At 33.7% G+C, this 19,901-nt stretch overlaps 3 protein-coding genes across 4 annotated transcripts; all 3 read right to left on the bottom strand.

The window, feature by feature from the left end:
• Positions 1-10: 10 nt before the first annotated feature.
• LOC132186773 (uncharacterized) lies at positions 11-1,083 on the bottom strand. The gene is made up of 3 exons (XM_059600832.2): positions 865-1,083; positions 494-705; positions 11-409 (listed from the first exon to the last, which is right to left on the bottom strand). The coding sequence occupies exons 1-3, from the start codon at positions 1,046-1,048 to the stop codon at positions 26-28; spliced, it is 780 nt and encodes a 259-aa protein (XP_059456815.2). The 5' UTR covers positions 1,049-1,083; the 3' UTR covers positions 11-25.
• A 931-nt stretch (positions 1,084-2,014) lies between these two features.
• On the bottom strand, positions 2,015-8,634 carry LOC132186492 (UDP-galactose/UDP-glucose transporter 2-like). 2 transcript variants are annotated; one of them, XM_088517487.1, is made up of 8 exons: positions 8,046-8,634; positions 7,510-7,538; positions 7,194-7,395; positions 6,413-6,655; positions 6,195-6,296; positions 6,000-6,107; positions 5,309-5,478; positions 2,015-2,279 (listed from the first exon to the last, which is right to left on the bottom strand). In XM_088517487.1, the coding sequence occupies exons 1-8, from the start codon at positions 8,169-8,171 to the stop codon at positions 2,183-2,185; spliced, it is 1,077 nt and encodes a 358-aa protein (XP_088373613.1). In that variant the 5' UTR covers positions 8,172-8,634; the 3' UTR covers positions 2,015-2,182. The 2 variants fall into 2 exon arrangements, with proteins under 2 accessions (XP_088373613.1, XP_088373612.1); XM_088517486.1 differs by lacking the exon at positions 2,015-2,279 and having other exon boundaries at positions 5,056-5,478; positions 8,046-8,629.
• Positions 8,635-15,038: 6,404 nt separating this feature from the next.
• On the bottom strand, positions 15,039-18,258 carry LOC132186816 (DUF4378 domain protein). The gene is made up of 3 exons (XM_059600893.2): positions 17,379-18,258; positions 16,484-16,604; positions 15,039-15,785 (listed from the first exon to the last, which is right to left on the bottom strand). Exons 1-3 carry the CDS (start codon positions 17,940-17,942, stop codon positions 15,253-15,255), a joined length of 1,218 nt encoding a protein of 405 aa, XP_059456876.2. The 5' UTR covers positions 17,943-18,258; the 3' UTR covers positions 15,039-15,252.
• Between the last annotated feature and the right edge of the window lie 1,643 nt (positions 18,259-19,901).

Raw genomic sequence — 19,901 nt, 5'->3', positions numbered from 1 at the left:
GGTTACGCCAAATCTGCATTATAATTTAGTCTTCTAGGCCGGCCACCTTGGTAAGCAACGAGCCCAGAGTGTATGCGGCGGCTGCGGCGATTGCCCCATTGAACAGAGTCATTGCTACAGATAATGTGTAATTCTGGCCTGCAATCTTGGCCTTGGCTATCCCCAGTAGCGCAAGCGCCAACGCAGAAAGGACGCATGCGCCAACAAACTTGACAGTGTCATCGTGTGTAAAAGGGATAAGGACGATGAATGAGAGGAGAGGGGCACTCCCGAAAACGATGAAGGCGGCAAAGGTGACCAGACCATGCTTCCATGGCTTGTCTGCTTCGTCCGGCGGCAGCATTCCTTTCTGAGCCACCATCTTCTCGTCCACCATGATGTCCTTGTATTTTGCAAATATGTTCACAACCTTGCACCAAATATGTTGCGTAGGAATTCGTAAAAAAATTGTTTAAAACCAATTTCAAAAGAAAAAGGAGAGAAAAAGGGATACCATGGTGGCATCGTTGATGTCCATCCCCAGGGCTTGATATTGTCTTAGCAAGTCCCGGTGCTCAGCAGCGGCGTGGTGGGTGATATCCCACTCAGTCACCTCCCTTTCTTTGACACCCACTTCCTTCTCGGTGCTGCTCGACACAAAATCCCCGAACCCCATCGATATCCCATCAGCAACCAGATTTGCAAATCCAAGCACCAACACATCCCCTACAACCAACACTTGTGACTCAATGATTTCTTGTTTTTTTTAACCGTTGGCAAGAGGAAATTCGTTCAAAAATATTTAATGGATCTTGTATTTGGTAGGCTCAAATGTCGTAAAATTCAACTCACCAACAAAAAACGGTAAAACTCTTAAACATATACCTGAAGAGCGAGTGCTGGCGGAGATGGATGAAATGAGAGAGAAGCAAGTGACAATGGCATCAAGGCCAGCATACACAATGCTCTTCACAAACTCTCCCTTCCATGGCTTTCTTGGTCTCTCTCTATCTCCCTCTGCCCTTAGCAGGCTGGTGGTGGCGCCGCCATTGCTCTCAGTCTCAGCCATTCCTTTCCTCTTTTTACAGTTTATGATCCAAAATGTTTTTCACAGTTTGATAGAGACGTTGATGAACAACGGGGGTTAAAGAGAGTGAAAAAAGAGATCGGGTCTCGTTGTCACCATGCATGAGACTGAGCCGGCACGTAGCACCAAGCTGTCACTCTTTTTCTTTTATAGTTTGTTTCATTGTTTGAGCCAAAGCCAAAGCCTTAGCCTTAGCCTTAATTATCATTTGTCGCCTCCCTTAACTTGAATATTTCGAATTATGTTCCTTTTTCTTAAATACTAAAAGTCTATATCAAAAAGGAATTTTGATATAGATTGAAAGGCACTAATTCAAAAAGAAAATGAACAACTTCTCTTATCCCTTTCAAATTGTCGTCTTATCATTTGTGGTCTCAAACTTTACAAGTTTGTAAAATGTGTTTATGATATATATCAGTCTATTTTCAATCATTTCTGATTAATTGTTAGTTAAATGGTTTGTATTTTTGCATTGTTTTTTTTCTTTTTTTCTTTTCTTGTCTTTTCTTTTTTATTTTATAAACAGGAATATTTTGGTCATTTTTGCTAATGAATAACGAGTGATTGAAAGCAATACATACCCACGTTACAAATTTTGGAACTTTGAGGGTCACGTAAAATATATGACAATTTGAATGGAATAAGTGAAGGTTTTTTTTTTTAAAAAAAAAAAAAAAAAATTATTTACCTCACTTTTTTCTCTAACCTAGTGTGGTCTAATAACAAATGTCATTTTAATAAATTAAATTTGAAAAATTAGTTTTAATATTAACAAAATTTCTCATAACTTTTATGAGCCATATCAAGCACATCCGAAATGGGGTTCATTGAGAGCAGCCAAATAATCAATAGAAACATACGAAGTGTGTGGATGGGAAGATGAGTATGGAAGAGCCAATAAAGCTGACGGAAGCATTACTCAATTAAATTAATATAACTCAGATTTTAGGGAAAATATAGAAATGGTGGAACTGGGACCAATGTACTTCAGCCCCCACAAGACAGATTGAACCCAAAGAATAAAGATAAGCATAATTTTCTACATCCTAGAAAATTCGATTAAAGGGGGCATAATATAAAGAATTAATTATTGTTGTTATAAAAGAGTGATAATTTTCAAACTAGTGGCCTGTTTTGTTCATGTTGTCCTACATTTTCTAGGAGAGTTATCTCTTCACCGGTGGCTGGCTTGGCAGAGGAGGTGGAGGAGGCCCTCTTGTTGGGTTTATTATCAGGCAAGAGCTACAATGTGATTCCCATGGCTATGAGCAGAAGCCCAGTCCCATGTTGCTCAGTCAATGGCTTTGTAAATATCAAGTACGAAAGTAATAATGTCACCGCCTTTCTTGCTGTTGTCACCTGTCAATGAAAATTTGAAATACATTTAGGCTTCCTGAAATTAGACTCATTCACGTTTAGACCTATTTTTAAAGACCAAATATAATATTATAATTTTTTTTTTTTTTTAATAATTATTCCATATATATATATATATATAGGTTCTTGTTCTTGAAAAAATTCAATTGTTCAACACCCATGTCAATTTGGGCATCAAAGAAATGCGTAAAAGTTCCTAGTCAATCTTGCAATACACACAATAAATTAGTTAAATAATGCATTTAATTGTTGAGAAATCACTTCTTAAATACACTAACATCATCAAATTTCTTTTCTTTTTTCGAGAACTCGTTGGAGATCAAACAATGCTTATGAAAACAATGTCCATGACTCGCAAAACTTCAATATAAAAAATTGAGGGAACAGGCGTGTAGACTGGGAACGAAGGTTGAAACTTCAATATGAAAAGATTGGTCTGTCCCTGTGGAGTGGGACAAACCAATTTTTTTGTGTTGACGTTGAATGTTATGTTCATGACTAGTAAGTTGTTGAACTTTCTCAAGGATGAAAGAAAAGATAGTCAAATAGAAAAATAAAGACATGACGGAGTAAAGAAAATAAACACAAAGTTGTGGAAATTTTCATATCTCTACAACTCTTTCAAAGTTGTGGTATAATCATAATATTCATACAACTCTTTCAAAGTTGTCTATTGCTCTATCCTTCCTCTTTCAAATTTGAGCGAATTTTCATGTCCAGCATTCACTAAATATATTTGGGTTGGAGTCCTTTTTATGTCTTTACAAAAATTCATTAATCTCTTATTGAAAATTTTGAGGAAAATCCAAGGCCTTAAGCATGCAATAAATAATGCTATTTTATCCAATAATTATATTCCTCAAGCTAGTTAGCAAAGATTTAAACTATAATAAGAATTGTCTACATTGTAGATAACCCTTTGTTCTCTCCTGTTCTATAGTGTGCGAACAGAGGACCATTAATTTCTTATCTACAACTCGCAATGCCAGCCTTAGTTGTTGCTTAAAATTGAGAAATGGTCCTCTGTTTAAGAAAATGTTTTATGCATGCTACACACAGACAACTCCATTATTTGAAACAAAAGATTGTGCATGCTACAAAATGGGGCAAAAAATTTTCGAGCACACTGTTTTGATCCATAGGCAACATCCACCATCAATCATGCACATGATCAGAACAAGGGTACACAAACAAGGATGATGGGCGACTTCTAGATGCCAAAAACTGACAAAAGAGTTTAACATAGATGCACTTCAAACTTACGATACCAATTTTGTATATTTTTTTTTTGGAGGTCTACTTCTGTAGTTTCAGTTTGTTAAAGAGTTAATTTAAGAAATTCTCCAGGCATGGACACAGTACCTGTACTGGGTTTTAGGTTTCAATTATGGGTCTAAAGGTTGGGTAGAATTGGACTAATGTTTTGGGAAGTGACGAACTGGAGCGTTCCTGATGAAGAAGACGAGTGCTTCAATGCTGGACGAAAGTCTGATATAGTTGTCGTGCAAGGGTTTTTTTTGAAAGCAAAACAAAAATATTTAGTGAGCTTTTTTTTTTAATTTTTTTTTTCCCTAAAATGGCATTTTAGTAACTTTACCTTAACAAAACAACGTCATTTTTACTTTTCCATCCATTTTGACCGTGTTGACTAACGAAGTAGCCAAATTGAAACTGGTTAGTAGTTTGAAGGACTACTTTATTACATTTTGAACATTAGACGGCTAAATTACAAATGACAAGTAGTTTGGGTGCCATTTTATATTTTTTCCTTTATAGTTTGTTTCATTGTTTGAGCCAAAGCCAAAGCCAAAGCCTTAGCCTTATCATTTGTCGCCTCCCTTAACTTGAATATTTCGAATTATGTTCCTTTTTCTTAAATACTAAAAGTCTATATCAAAATTCCTTTTTGATATAGATTGAAAGGCACTAATTCAAAAGGAAAATGAACAACTTCTCTTATCCCTTTCAAATTGTCGTCTTATCATTTGTGGTCTCAAAGTTTACAAGTTTGTAAAATGTGTTTATGATATATCAGTCTCTTTTCAATCATGTTTTTTATACTCCTAAAATTTATAAAAACATAAATATATCCTTAATTAAAAAAAAAAAATCACATTTTTTATTTTTTTTATTTTATAGACAGGAATCTTTTGGTCACTTCTGCTAATGAGTAACGAGTGATCGAAACAGGAATCTTTTGGTCACTTCTGCTAATGAGTAACGAGTGATCGAAAGCAATACATACCCACGTTACAAACTTTTGAACTTTGAGGGTCACATTGCAAAATATATGACAATTTGAATGGAATAAGTGAAGGTTTTTTTTTTTTTTTTTTTTTTATTAAAAAAAAAAAAAAATTATTTACCTCACCTTTTTCTCTAACCTAGCGTGGTCTAATAACAAATGTCATTTTAATAAATTAAATTTAAAAAAATTAGTTTTAATAGTCTGGATTTAACAAAATTTCTCATAACTTTTATGAGCCATATCGATCGGGGTTCATTGAGAGGAGCCAAATAATCAATAGAAACATACGAAGTGTGTGGCTGGGAAGATGAGTATGGAAGAGCCAATAAAGCTGACAGAAGCATTACTCAATTAAATTAATATAACTCAGATTTTAGGGAAAATATAGAAATGGTGGAACTGGGACCAATGTACTTCAGCCCCCACAAGACAGATTGAACCCAAAGAATAAAGATAAGCATAATTTTCTACATCCTAGAAAATTCGATTAAAGGGGGCATAATATAAAGAATTAATTATTGTTGTTATAAAAGAGTGATAATTTTCAAACTAGTGGCCTGTTTTGTTCATGTTGTCCTACATTTTCTAGGAGAGTTATCTCTTCACCGGTGGCTGGCTTGGCAGAGGAGGTGGAGGAGGCCCTCTTGTTGGGTTTATTATCAGGCAAGAGCTTCAATGTGATCCCCATGGCTATGAGCAGAAGCCCAGTCCCATGTTGCTCAGTCAATGGCTTTGTAAATATCAAGTATGAAAGTAATAATGTCACCGCCTTTCTTGCTGTTGTCACCTGTCAATGAAAATTTGAAATACATTCATGCTTCCTGAAATTAGACTCATTCACGTTTAGACCTATTTTTAAAGACCAAATATAATATTATAATTGTTTTTTTTTTTTTTTTTAATAATTATTCCATGTATATATATATATATAGGTTCTTGTTCTTGAAAAAAATCAATTGCTAAAGAAAGTTAATGACACTTAAGAGTTTGTTTGAGTTTGTGAGATATTTAACGACTAAGTGTCATCCATTTGGGTTTACGATTTGAAAACATGATTTAAAAATGTAGATAAACGTTTGATTTAAAAATGTAGATTTTTTTACATTTTCAAAACGTAATTTTTTTAAGAACGTAGTCAATCAAACTTTTAGGTTGCAATCTAAGTCCCAAACTTACTCTAATTGGTCCAACACATTGATGGAAATCTTTTACAAGCACAGCAAAATGAATGAAATTTTGTTGAAAGTATATATATATTTGCATAAATTGAGATGGGGAGCAAGGAAAAAGCTTGTGATAACAATGTACCATGGCAGTGGTGGCTGCACCAAAGAGGGCAATGAGGGAGAGGACAGAAACTTGGCCAATAAACGTGGCCATGGCTTCAAACACTAGCACGCCATAAACGTATGGATGCTGCATGAAAAGCAGGAAGATCTTTTAGAACATGCAATCCAAGCTGTTTAGGGGGTAAAAAATAAGTATTTTCCTCCAATCCTTTACCTGTGAACATGAGCTCCATGCTTTGAATAATTCTCCCGTTATAAGCATGGGTGGAATCAAGAAAGGCAAACCCACTACGGTTGAGCAAAACAGCATCTCTGTCTGCGCATGAAGATAAAATAAGCTCAAAAATTAAATGCGAAGATCACAGCTTTTCCATGGATGCCTTTATTCACATTTAAACGCCCACAGAGAGATCACTAGGACACGAAATTCACCTGCGTGGTTTCAGGATTCATGGTAAAGATTGCTTCTTGAAAATTACCCAAAAAGGAATCCATGACTAGAGCGCCAGATACCATTATGACACCAATTACACTGAAGTTGGGGGAAGTTTGTGCATCTGCTAAGGTGAAGAGGATCAAACCCACAACCAAGAGTACTGCAGAGAGATATTCGTGAGGCGGGTATTTCCGCCGCAGGCCCGGTATGAATGCACCCATTATCATCACAGGCAGAACCTAAAGTACCAGAATCATAAAAATGAGAAAACATATTTGAGGACCCGGAAATGTACTCGGCTCAAACTGTCAATTATATAGGCTGATAAATAGTGAATATCTAGCAAATAATGTCAAAAAATGATTTCCTAAAAACCTCAATCAACTTCAGAAAATCAGCAGATTTTTTACAAATAAAAATACTTCAATTTAAATCTCAAATGGGTTGTTGCTAATGAGTTTTGGCTCAAATGACACAAACCCCTTCTAGAAGAATAGAGTGGAGCTGGACGCCTAACTCAAAGAGGTAACTAACTCTCTATGGAAATTCAAAGAGACAGATGTGAGACTAAATTTCTGATCCATGTTATAACTATGGGACAGCTTAGTATGCAAAAAACAATGAACTCAATAACTTTACCAGCTTTTAAGGAATAATCTTCAAGTTATTAATTACAATTACTTAATTTCCATTATTACAAAGTAAGAAGCTTTTGTCCAGCTAAAATTTGCTTGCTCTTGAAGGGAAAAGAAAATGCACATGGAATTTGCTGGTTACCTTAGTGGATTTGAACATAAGCTGTGCAGGGTAGTTAAGGAAAGCCAGAGATCCTTTGGTAAGTCCATGGGAACCCATAAGGACAGCAGAGAGCTTCACATATGTCTTCCATGGGTTCACCATTTGCTTGGGGGTGAAGCCTTGGACATAAAGCAGAAACAGGTAGACGAATCCTTGAACAAATGTGAAATACCAACCATAGCTGGAACAAAAAAACAATCAAATAATTCGTAGAAATCCATCATGACAACAAATCCTTAATTAAAGCTCAAAATCATATATACCAAACAAAACAGTACCAATAAATTTAACTTACCTGAATTGGAGCCTGTTGTACACATACTCCTGAAAATTAGAAGAAAAAAAAAATTAAGAGCAACTCATAAATTATATATCTTTTGAATGAACTATTGAGATTTTCTATCCAAATTAATTCATTCCAGAAATTCCAGATGTAGAATATTGTATACAGGGATAATTTTTAGCACATTAAAAGTCAATCTAAGAAATACGATTCACTCGTTTCTTTTCCCATAACCAAAAAAAAAAGGTCAAATTTTCCTATTATTTTCTTTTGTTTTCTGGGAAACCAAACAAGGGTACTGAAACAAAAAACTTCATAATTCCGCCATTAAAGAAAATATTTTTCGCAAACTAAAGATGCAGCCTAAGCTTGCTCTCTGAAGAAACAGAGTAAAAAAAAAAAAACGAAAATTATAAGAAAGCATATATTTCTGTTTCAGAGTATTCTCAGCAACCTAGCAAAATTAAAAATAAAACGGAAAACTGTAAGACTCCGCTTAGTTTTCTCATTTACAAAACAGAACGCCAATACAGAGAGAGAGAGATTACCTCGCAGACACCATTGACAAGATAGCCAAAGAAGAAGCCAGCGGAGCAAATGAAGAATTGATGCCATTTGGGTCTGTCTGAGAGCGAAATCCCAAACAAAGACCGCGCTTGCTCCTCGTTCTTCATTGCTTTCCTTTCCTTTTCAGCACACTCACACTCACAGATTCACCGACTCTTTCCCTCCTATTCGATATGGGTATCGATCAAAGCGGCCAAATCAATGAAAGCGTTGGCTATTGAGTTTGATTAAAGAATCAAAAAATACCAACTTGGCTTTCGGTGCATTTGCATGTTGACCCTCGCACACAAAGACGGAGATAGAGAGAGGCAGAGAGAGACTGAGTAAACGGAAACTGGTTTCTGTTTGATTCCACTAAACATGCACAAAGCATGCGTTATATGGAAGATTTAGATGAAAATATTGTCTTTTAGAGAGAGAGAGAGAGAAGACGCAGAGTTGCATTCTCCGCACAACTCTGGCTTTGGGGTGGAGAGAGAGAGAGAGAGAGATTTTTCTATATATGTACGTTTTCTCGGAAAATATTACGAGAATCCTTCGAAAGTGCAGAGCTGTAATCAATTAATCAAATGTGGATTGTGTGTATGGTTTCTTTCTACAACCTTTGGGTGAGTTTCTTGTCTTGGTAACCCACATTTATTATATCCATTTCACATATATGAGTATTATAAATAGTAGCATTTAGAAGAAAAGTATGTTTGTTAACTTATTTTTTAAAGTTTTTTTTTTTTTTAATCAAAAAAAATAAAAATTAGATTTGAAAAAGTGCTTTGATGTGATTGTAAGGTTAAATTATTTTTACGTTTTGAGTAATGAATCACATTTCTTTAATATATATATATATATATATATATATATAATAAATTATTGTGTTTACATGTTCAATATTTTTTAACCACCATAACATAGTTCATGGTAATTTTTCTCCTTTATTTTCCAATATTTATTAATTTAAGAGAAATATTATATATTAAACCCTCGTTACAATTTAATTCTATTGGGTTTGATTTTATTTTTTTATTTTTTTACAAATAATTATCTAAAAGTTGATAAACAATGTCACATCAGCTCGGTAGTGTATAAACATATTATCATTACTCTTAGCTTAAACTATGAAGATAAATTGTTATCGATAAATTTCTTTTACTAAAAATTTCAATATATTTAAAATATTAGCATTACTCTTAACTTAAACTATGAAGATAAATTGTTATCATAAACTTATTTTACTAAAAAATTCAATAAATTTAAAACTTGACTTAACCTACAACTTAGGGTACTATATATATCCTCTTCATTTTTAAGTGAAACAAAAATTATTTATTTTATTTTTTAAATTTAAAACGTGGTTTCATCCATAGTTGTTAAAGTAATGATTATTTGATTAAATTTATCTCTTTCTATGAGCTTAAGCTTTTGGGATAAGTGGTGATTTAACACAACTGACTCAACTTTCAAGTTTTTATTATTATTATTATTATTATTTTATTTTATATATATATATATATATATTTTTATCTCAATGTAAATCTCTATCAGTCTCTCGATCTCTCTCCGCTTGAGACTTCTTGCAGAATATATTTAAAGTAAAGCTTCTAATTCTTTTTAATTTTCTTTATTACATTATCTTCTTCAAAAAGCAAAAATAAAATAAAAAAAATACGTTGACAAAATCATTAGGCTTCATTTGATTTTTTTTTTTTTTTCAAAACAAAAGATATTAACAAACAATTAAAAACACAAAACACTCAAAATAACTTTCACCTTTATATTACATATAATTATTCAAACAAATTAAAAACGCTATATAAAAAACATTAACAAACATTTATATTTTTTAATCGGATAATTAATAATGGTATCCTTTTAAATCAACATTTTTATTTCGAGATTAATGAAGAATATAATATAATTGCCAAAAGGGAATAAAAAGAGATGCAGTCAAGTTCTTCATGAAAGGTACCAGTTGTCTTTTATTTACATACGCCAAACTCTAGTCAATTCACACAAATTTCAACTTTACCTTTAATTCCAAAACGTTTTTTTAAATGAAAAAACAAAAATTAAAGATATTTTTATTATTTTGGTTTTTCTTGGTATTTTTAACGGCTAAAATTAACGAAGGGGTCCACATTAAGAGCAGTTAAAAGTTCATGAACCTAAATTGAGAGATTTTAAAATTTGAGAATTTGTCAAATCGCGTAAAAATTCAAGAAGATAAAATGAAGTTTTCCCTTTATTTTATATATTTTCCCAATATAATTTTGACCCCTCTTTAATGCTTTTAGGAGGATTTTTTTGCTTTGAAAAAGTATTATGATGTAACCTCAGTTTTTAAGAATTATATGTTTTAAGTTGTTTGTTAATATTTTTATTTATAAAAAAAAAAATGAGAGAAAGATAATGGTTTAACAAACAAAGTAATATACACATTTTTTTATAAACTTCTTTACAAATTGGCGTGCGATTACCATATTAACCATTAAAACAATAAATTTACCAAACAAATTTTGTTGTTTTATTTTTGAAGAAAAAACTAATTTCCTTTCCCTGGTCCTTTCATCCTCTATATTTTCAAAATCACCGTTGAACTTATGGTGTAAGATCCACATAAGACCCAAATGTCTAATAGTAATTTTGAAAATTGAGAGGATGAGAGAATGACGGGGATGAGAAATGGATCTAGTCGCTTAGGCAAAATGGTGGGACAAAATTGTCCCAATTTAAAAAAATGAGGACAATTTTATCTCAATTTTTATATCTTTTTGCCTAAATGAATTTTCCTAAGAGTATTTCGTTTGACTTGGCAGCATAAAGCTATTAAATACAAGAAAACAAAACATTGATTGTAAAATGAATCTTCACCATTTCATTGTTGTAAATATGCCTGCAATTTCCTACTGTAATTGTCAGCGTTAATGGTATTTCCAAATAGAGCCGTGATTCAGAGTACGCGCGTGCTAAGAATGCCAGACAGCAATTTTTTTCTTTTAATATTTTAATAACAAAAAATAATAATAATAATTTTTTGCCGGCGTGCTAATTTATTTTCACCCTTCCAAATAAATTGACTTATTAATAGCATTAAATAGCTTGCAATTGCATCCTTTGTTTTTTCCGCTGGCAATGCCATGTCCATGTGAGAGGCTCAATTTGCAGTAATCCTTGGGCCAAAATTTTTATATATATATATATATCAATTGAGTTAAACTAGGGAGGTGGTACGAATGGCACAAATCGAGATATTCTGGTTTTAATGGAGTCGGTGAAACTTTAATGATCTTGAAAAGGTGCGCGCAATTGAAGGAACCATGTATGCTTGGTACTTATACGGCTCTGTTTGGGAAAGTGTCGAACAGGACTCAAAAATTTTAAAAATTATTCTTAAAAATTAACTGCAATATTTTTATATTTTGCATCATATCAATTACTTTTTACTATTATTCAAATAAAAAAATTAGTACAAAATAAAATTTTTCACTTTTTTATACAAAATATTTTTACTTTTTTATCTCATATCAATCAAATATGTTACAGTAGCGTTCCACTAACTTTTTCCATTTCATTGCCAAACACAACCATAAAACCCATACCCTCCTCAAGGATCCCGACCCTCTCTAGTTCGGTTCATGTTTCGGGCCACAAATGAGACACATGTCTTCATAATAAAAAAAATAATAATAAAACAAAAATTAAAGTTTAAAGATGAATAAATAAAATGGGGTGGCTCAATGGCCAGCCAAAGGGTGGCTGAACCAACCCCTTAGCCAATGGCCAGCCAGGGGGTGGCTTCCATTGGGGGTGATTTGGCCACTCTCAAGGGCCAAATAATATATATATATATATATATATTTGGAGGTGGCTCGGCATATATATATATATATATATATATATATATGCCGAGCCACCTCCAAGGCTCTTGGAGGTGGTTCAGCTGCCTCCATTTTGCAAGTTGAGGGTGAACAAACCACCCCCACAGGTCATGGGGGTGGTTCTGCCACCCTTGAGCCACCCCCACCCAAAATGGTGGTGGTCAGCCACCCCATTTATTTTTTTATTTAATTTTATTATTTTTAAACCTTAAATAATATTTTATTTATTTTTATTATGAAGACATGTGTCTCATTTGTGTCATAACCATGAACTGGATACTCTTCGGTCCATTATGAGCTCGAGGGAAAATGATAATTTCAATTTCAAATGAAATTGAGAATCTATTTAGTACATTTAGGAGGGTAATATTGTTCTTTTCTTTTGGGGGACAAATTTATCCTCCTAACCACTCGAGGACCATGCCCCAATCTTAGTTAATTAGGCTAATTTAATTAAATGAATCACATGTAATTAAAATGATTAAAATAATGTTAGCATTGAAAATAAATGTCTGAGAATATATACGTGTAATTTTGAATGTGTATATTAATATATCACAGCCAACCCAAAAGGATTTTATGGGGTTTTGTGGAGATTAATTTATCCAATTAGTTTATTTTGTTTTGTTGTTGAGATTATCGAATTAGTTGATCAATCGCTTTGAATAAAGAAAAATACAAACAACAAGCATGAATGGCGTCTTCTCAGCCGATCGAAGTGGTCCTCCTTTCCATTCTTCTCAGCCGATAGAAGGATAAAATCTCATCGCCAAATCCAAAGAATCAAACAAAACCTCCATCGCTGTCGTGAAAATACAATTCAACGTACTCTCATCTTCAACTTGTTTAGTTTTTTGTCACCGCCACCGGCGAACACATATATTTTTCCCCCATTGTTGGCCGCTAGCTCCAGTACTGTCCACCAACAAAACTCCGACGATCGTAGACTAAATGGTCCCTTCTTCTTTTTTGATCCTCATCAATACCAAATATCATGTCGTTTTAAGAAAGAATGTAGGAGTTTCAGAATTATCAACGGTCGGCAAAGATCGATATGTTCATGCGCATGAATTGAAAAAAAAGAAGAAGAAAAATCAGCTACTACAATCACAGCCTCAAAGAGAGCAAAGTGGTCCTTTCTTTGATCCTAAGCAATATACCAGATTAAGTATCATCTTTAGGCAACAAGTTGAGACTCAAAGTCGCGGCCTAATTAACGGTAACATTTTCAGATTTAAGAACTGTCAGAAAAAGCTGTGCATGCCCATGAATCAAGAAACAGGCTACAAATATTGTGGATCATATGGAACAAGATCAGGCTACAACCCCGGTACGTACTCTCTAGCTAATTTTCCCTGGCTTAAGTTTGTGATTTAACAAAAATAAATAAATAAATCAATATTTCACTTACGCGATTTAGGGATAACAATTTTTTGACATGGCCCGTGCATCTGACATGCACTCAATATAAAATTAGCGTATTAGAATTGATGGGTGTGACTTGTTAAATTAAATGGGTCGGATTAAAATTGACTTATGTAGTCTTACTTACACGACCTAAATCTGACACGAAATATAAGGACTATCAATTTTTGACACAACCCATAAACCCGATATGAATTCAACTCAAAATTAGTAGACAATAGTTGAATGTTTGACCTGTTTATTTAAATGAGTTAACTTACAGTTAATTTAATATAATCTTATACTTAATTATAATTAACTTAATATAATCTTATACTTATACCTTAATACGATCTAAATTTAACGTGCGAATACGAATGTAGACAGTGATAGATTATAGTGGTTAGCAATTGTGTTTGACTGGAGGTTTTAGTTTTAAATTGGGGGCACATGGTGATCGCATACAGATTGGAATGTATTGGGGGGAAAGAGTTTTTATACTCTTGTACCTGCGTAGAAGTTCTTCTACCTTTGATAGAAAATTGAAGGCACGAAAATTGAGTGTATTGCTGAATCGATGGACCAACAAATTGTTCCAATTGACTTGTTGATCAATTAGTATATTATTTTCTTCAATGCCGTAGGATAGATCAATCTATATATATATATGATTGATCCAAAACTTCAGGGTGGGTTCATGTAGCCTTGTGGTGCACACAAAGTGTAATCATACTTCACACACAAACAAGAATACTTATGCGAATAAAAAAAATATATATTAAGAATAGCTATGTAACATGACCTCCTCCAGAAAACGTGGCACTTAGGGTTAAAATTTATAATTAGACAAATAAGATTGTGATAGGAAATAAATTAAAAATTTGGAGGTTTGTAAATTTAGGCTGATTACCGAAGGTTTTGAGGACGGATAGTAGTTTTCCAGACATGTCACTTGTTATAAATTGAAAAGTTATGTATACCGATGTACTAGGCTTTACTTGGAGACTTCGAGTTGATGTACAAGAGCACATGAGGATTGTTGAAGTGTCGATTAAGATTAGACTATGATTTATGATTTGAAATATTTACTTATGCACTGAGGTTTGTTTTTTGCTAGTTGGTCACGTGAGCGGGACTAAATAAGATGGAAAGATTATGGTTACTAGTTATGTTTGTTAACGTGTTTTTTGTGGTATTTTTTGTTTTTAGCTTGAAAAGTATTTTGGTGTGGTGTGACACAAAGGTAAAAAATATTTTTTGTGGTTTTATGAGCGTTTTGTATTTGAATTATTTTTTATTGTTTTTATTTTGAAAAAAGAAAACAAAAAAGTTAACAAACAGAACCTACTCTGTTTATTATTATTATTATTATTATTGGTCTTTTTGAGGGATTTACTAGAATGCAAGTGTTTGGCTTAATGGGTTGGACATGAAGTTGTTATTGGGCCTAACATCAGGCCACTGCTTTGCCATGGTCCATGGAGGTTGATGTCTAATTGAAAGAGACATGTGAACCATTTTTCCAATGTCTAAAACATGCTGGACATCTAAAGCCCACTGACATGGGACAAGATTTTTTCATGGACCATTGTGTCATTTTCAGGGTTAAATCCAAAAATAGTACAAACATCTATAATGACATAAAAAGAGAGCAGGATTTCACCCATTTTTCACAATTGCAATCCCATGCGTTAAGCATTTTGCTGGCCATTCTAACATGCTGAAAAGAATTTCTCTTCCTCATTTATTTATTTTTTCACAAATGTTTAGCATCAACTAATGCTACATAGACCCTACAAAAATGTGCATGAGTCATGCCCTCATAAGAGTTTCTTCTCCCCTCTTCACAAGCCAAAATTGAAATGCCCTAAGAAACAAAGCTGGAAAAGAACTAGATTAAATTTTACAGCATTTAACGGTGTAAAAAGAGATCAACCAGAACCTCATCCATTAGACACCCTAAAACCCGAGTCTCAATTTCCAAAGCTATCTCCTCTTGCTCCTCCTCAAAGCTGCTCCACCTCTCTCTTCCATCCATTTCACTAACATAAGCCTCCTTCTTATGCTCTACCCCCCATTCATGTAACCCATTATGATCCCCCTTCATCCATGCTTTTGCCATGCTTACCATCTCGCAATTGAACTCATCAGCAGCATCATCATCATCATCATCATCCTTCCTACTTTGGCATCTCTTGCTACTCATCAATTCATCACTAAAGAAATCAAACAATAGTTTTTCCACCTTGGCCTTGCCAATATCAACTGAACTTGTTGCTTTGACATCATTCAACAGCTCCCTCACATTCTTTTCAATTTCATTTTCTTCTTCTTCTTCAAATCTGGTATTTTCTTCCAGTGGCATCCATTCCTCCAGGTCGAAAGGCTCCAGTTTAGCAAGATTCTCAAACTGCTGGATCTTTTGCATAAGATTTTGTCTTGTCCCTGTTAGAAAATCATAGATTCTTAGCATTTTGTTCTCATGATGCAATGCCAAGGATTTGAAACCCACAAGCATACACACAAATTTAAGGAAAGCATTATAATTCCCAGAACAACTAGGCTAATTACCCACCAATCTTTCTCTCTTCACACTGTCACCGATTAAAAAAAAAATGTTTTTAATGGACACGAAAAAAAATGAAGGCCCCTATTAGAGCATAAAGACGTGTAGCAAAAAATGACAAGGAAAAGATGTGTTAATTAAATTCCTAGTTAATCTATAAAGTTTAAGTTAATAAAAAATAGTTGATTAAAAAAAAATTCACATATGGGTCGAAATTGGGTTGACAATTTTTGATATGATCTGCGAATCCGACCAAATTCATACGAAATTAATATGTTAAGATTAAATGACGTGACTTATGTAATTAAATAAGTTGGATTAATGTTGATATATGTAATTTTATATACATGCCTCGACTTACAACTTAAATTGTCTTCTCCAAGAAGAGGCAATATGTGAAATATTTTAATTCACATGGAGTACTTGAAATAGAGATTAACCATGAGAGTGAGGGTTTGAAGTTCGAACTCACACTTTAATATTATGTTAAACTCATCCCTTATCTAAAAAGATTTAAGCTTAAAAAATAATAATAATACTAATAATAATAATAATTAATTATTTAGACGGAACATACTCTCGACACCGGCAAGGCTTCGGGTAAAAGACGAGAATGGGTCCTTATTATCTCCATCTTGAAAATCAAGCACCGAAACTGGGCTTTGTTGTTCTTTCTCATCGCACGTTGTTGTCTCTACCTGTTAGAGTTAATCAGGCCAATCCAAATCAGTACAAAATTATAACAGCTAGAACATATAAAGAAATTACTAGAATTGTTTGTCTACTTAGATTTTTTTTTTTTTTTTTTTTTTTTTTTTTTAAATAATACATAATTTTAAAGTTGATCGACAATATCATATGACCAAATGAAATAAAAGTAAAATAAAAATATAATTTATAGCATTTTTTATTTATTAATATATTTATTTAAAGAACATAAAACAAAAACACACAAATAAACATAGTCTATAAACAACTTCCTCATTCCTCGTAAATGTGATATAAACAAACTTTGTGAATTTGTCACAAATGAGATAAAATCACAAAAAAAAATCTGACAAGAGCCACGATGGATCAAAGCGATCTAGTGTTAATATATATTATATGAGAAATGCTATACATCTCAAATTTTATTCTCAAAAGTTGGTTCTTAAATGATGTGTCACCATCCTGTGAGTTGGTGATACACTTTCCAAAATCATAAATCTTAAGTGACACATCGTTTATAAACTAATTTTAAGAAAAAAATTTGGGATGTAGCACTTTTCATATTATAAATGTGGTTAAAGAAAAAGTATTTTAAAAAATAATAATAATAAAAGAAAAAGAAAAAGACATAGGAAACCCAATAGTCAATAGAATCTTAGCGGGAGAAACACAATGATATAAAATTAAAGTAAATCATCCAAGGACCCTCAGCAGCAGACACAAGCAATATATATATAGACGCGACGCAGTAAATAATTGCTCACCTCGGGGGCCACTGAAGCCGCCTCCACGTAATTCCTACCGACACATGGTAAATATTTTTTACCGAGATGAACCTCGGTTTCACCGTACTCCTGAGAAGTACTTCCCCAGGAGGGCGGTAAATACTCCGAGGTAAAGTCGCTTTCGCACCAACTTGAGCCATTGCTGCTACAGGTGGTACTGGTGGATCCCGTGGTGGTGGTGCAGTGATGAGGGGAAGAAGCGAAATCCGAGGGCCGAGATTTCTCCTCCAGCAAGTCCCGGAACGATGCCCACCGCACGATGTCTTTGACTCTGACCGTAATTTTGATTTCACGTGGCTTGCTTGGCGGCCGGTGCTTTCTTGACAGTCTCCGCGACAGGCTTCTTGGGAAAATAGAGTGGGATTTGACGGTGGTGAACGGGAGTTTCTTGACGGCGTTAATCACGGCTTGGAAGGCTGAAATTCTGGTTGATGCAACTTTTGAATTCAAACGAAATGATTTAAACCCAGTTGAAGAGCATGAATCTGGATTGTCATTGAGGAAGTCTCTCAGCTTTCTAGGCCTAGCCATGGTTGAAGCCATGGTTTCAAGGGAATAAAGAAAAGGCTATGGGGGGCTAAGAAAGTTCAGAACAAAAAATGACTAGCTGGCCATGAAAGTATGAGAGTGAGAGTGAGAGTGAGAGTGAGAGGGGGAGATGTGAATTTAAAGGGGTGAAGAAGGTAAAGAAGAAAGGGAGAGGTAGCTTCCAGGTGGAGATCTCCAGAGAGAACTGCTGGACATGAAAAAATAATAGGAGGAAAAAGACAAAGCAACGTAGAAGCGTGGATGCTTCTGTTTTATGAGTTTGGAGATTATCTTAATTAATTTTCTGGTTGCTTGGACTTTGTCACTCGAGAGCTGAGAAGCATGTCGTCAGGGGGAAAATGGGTTGACTCCTCAGGTCGGATCACTTAACTGTCATCTGTGTCTGCTCACATGCATTTATTTGCATATTTGATTTTGTGATCCATAATATTAATTGCTTCCTTTTCTGGTGTGTTCTGTCTCTAAACATGCAGAGGCCTATTATGGAAAGTAATGTCACCATTGCATTATTATCACAACTGCAAATTAATTAAGACACTGCCCCCACACACTACTATGACATTAATTGAATCCTAACAATTTTTCTGCTGCTTCATATGCCTAAGCAAGTTTTTGGAATTTTGTTTATCTATTTGGACCGATAAATCCCGTAAAAAGTTAAAAATTATGTCAAAAATCATTCAATTAATAACACTTTGACGAAATAGTCTAATCAAACAATGATCAGGTGCAATAAAAATTGATGCGGATAGTTCATTACACCTCGATCAAATCGGGTTAAGTTGTTCTAGGCTACATGAAAGTGTCACTTCAAATAGCATGTTGAACTACATTACCAAAATCATTATGAGAAATGACAGTTTCTGTTGCTTTATAATTGCATCTATAATAAATGACAATAATGTTATTGTTATATTGTTATATATATTTTCTCTCGCTCTCTCTTTAACTATATTAAATTGAAAATTCTAGAAAATACTCACGTTTTACTCATTTTTTTCACTTTAACTAAACCTGCCAAAATAAAATATTCTAGAGATGATCTTTGCATGGGGTCGATGGGGTCCGTTTGGATACAGGTACATGGTAGGTTTACAATCTTGCAATCAATGAGACAGATTACATGAACTCACAAGATCTTCCCCCATTTTTTCAGTTTGTCCACTATCTCCTCGCCAGGTCATCGAGGGATTTGCACGTGGCTAGTTCTTATTTTTTTTGCGACAAGACTGCACTACTCAGTTGACATTTTCAGAGACACGTAGACCCCATTGGCATATGGTATCCGATGTTGTAGTGATTGCAAGTGGTGGGAGGGGATTGGGAACCATTTACAATTAGGATGAAATTAATTTTCATATAAATTTAATATGAGAGTCGGCCACCATGTTGAGTATGGCATTAAACACTGTTGGTCGAGTATGAGATCAAATATGTTGCGGCTTTGTGGTCAGTCTTGAAGGAGATGACTTATATGATAAATTAAAATGTATTGATATTATGTATGAATATAATGTTAAGTCATTGAATATTAATAAATGAGTAAGACTGATAAGAAATAAAGAGTTACAATCGAGTTAATGTCAATGGAATTGACTGTAGAGTGTAATGATATGTTATGATTCGAAATAATTCACATCTTAATTTAATGTATAAATCCTTGAATATACTTTTTTTTTTTTTATAATGTAATTTTAGAAAATGAGTTTATTAGATTTTTATAAAAAGAAATGATTGGTGTCAATATTTTTTCATATTCTTCTATAAGTTTAATAAATTTGTAGAGTCCACTATTAACTTATGTGAGGTTCAAAAATATAACGTTTAATTTGTAAAGATGAAATTAATATAGATGAAATTAATATATATATTAACACCAATCATTTCTCACTAAAAAACTGAAAATTCAATTAAGAAAGAGAATGGGCCTGACAATCCCATTTAAACCTCCTT

This window comes from Corylus avellana, chromosome 6 (assembly GCF_965113065.1).
Source record: "Corylus avellana chromosome 6, dhCorAvel1.hap1.2, whole genome shotgun sequence".
Classification (NCBI taxonomy): Eukaryota; Viridiplantae; Streptophyta; class Magnoliopsida; order Fagales; family Betulaceae; genus Corylus; species Corylus avellana.
The sequence above is the reverse complement of the archived record's forward strand: the minus strand, read 5'-3'. Positions and strand labels throughout refer to the sequence as shown.

Excerpts from the sequence above, each read along its gene's own strand:
- LOC132186816 (XM_059600893.2), bottom strand. The coding sequence starts at position 17,942 with ATGGCTTCAACCATGGCTAGGCCTAGAAAGCTGAGAGACTTCCTCAAT. Across the intron at positions 16,605-17,378 it reads CGGCTTCAGTGGCCCCCGAG|GTAGAGACAACAACGTGCGA; the intron begins GTGAGCAATTAT and ends TAACTCTAACAG. Across the intron at positions 15,786-16,483 it reads AAGCCTTGCCGGTGTCGAGA|GGACAAGACAAAATCTTATG; the intron begins GTATGTTCCGTC and ends ATTTTCTAACAG.
- LOC132186773 (XM_059600832.2), bottom strand. The coding sequence starts at position 1,048 with ATGGCTGAGACTGAGAGCAATGGCGGCGCCACCACCAGCCTGCTAAGG. Across the intron at positions 706-864 it reads CGCCAGCACTCGCTCTTCAG|GGGATGTGTTGGTGCTTGGA; the intron begins GTATATGTTTAA and ends TGTTGGTTGTAG. Across the intron at positions 410-493 it reads ACATCAACGATGCCACCATG|GTTGTGAACATATTTGCAAA; the intron begins GTATCCCTTTTT and ends ATTTGGTGCAAG.
- LOC132186492 (XM_088517487.1), bottom strand. The coding sequence starts at position 8,171 with ATGAAGAACGAGGAGCAAGCGCGGTCTTTGTTTGGGATTTCGCTCTCA. Across the intron at positions 7,396-7,509 it reads TACAACAGGCTCCAATTCAG|CTATGGTTGGTATTTCACAT; the intron begins GTAAGTTAAATT and ends TTTTTGTTCCAG. Across the intron at positions 6,108-6,194 it reads CATGGAGCTCATGTTCACAG|CATCCATACGTTTATGGCGT; the intron begins GTAAAGGATTGG and ends CTTTTCATGCAG.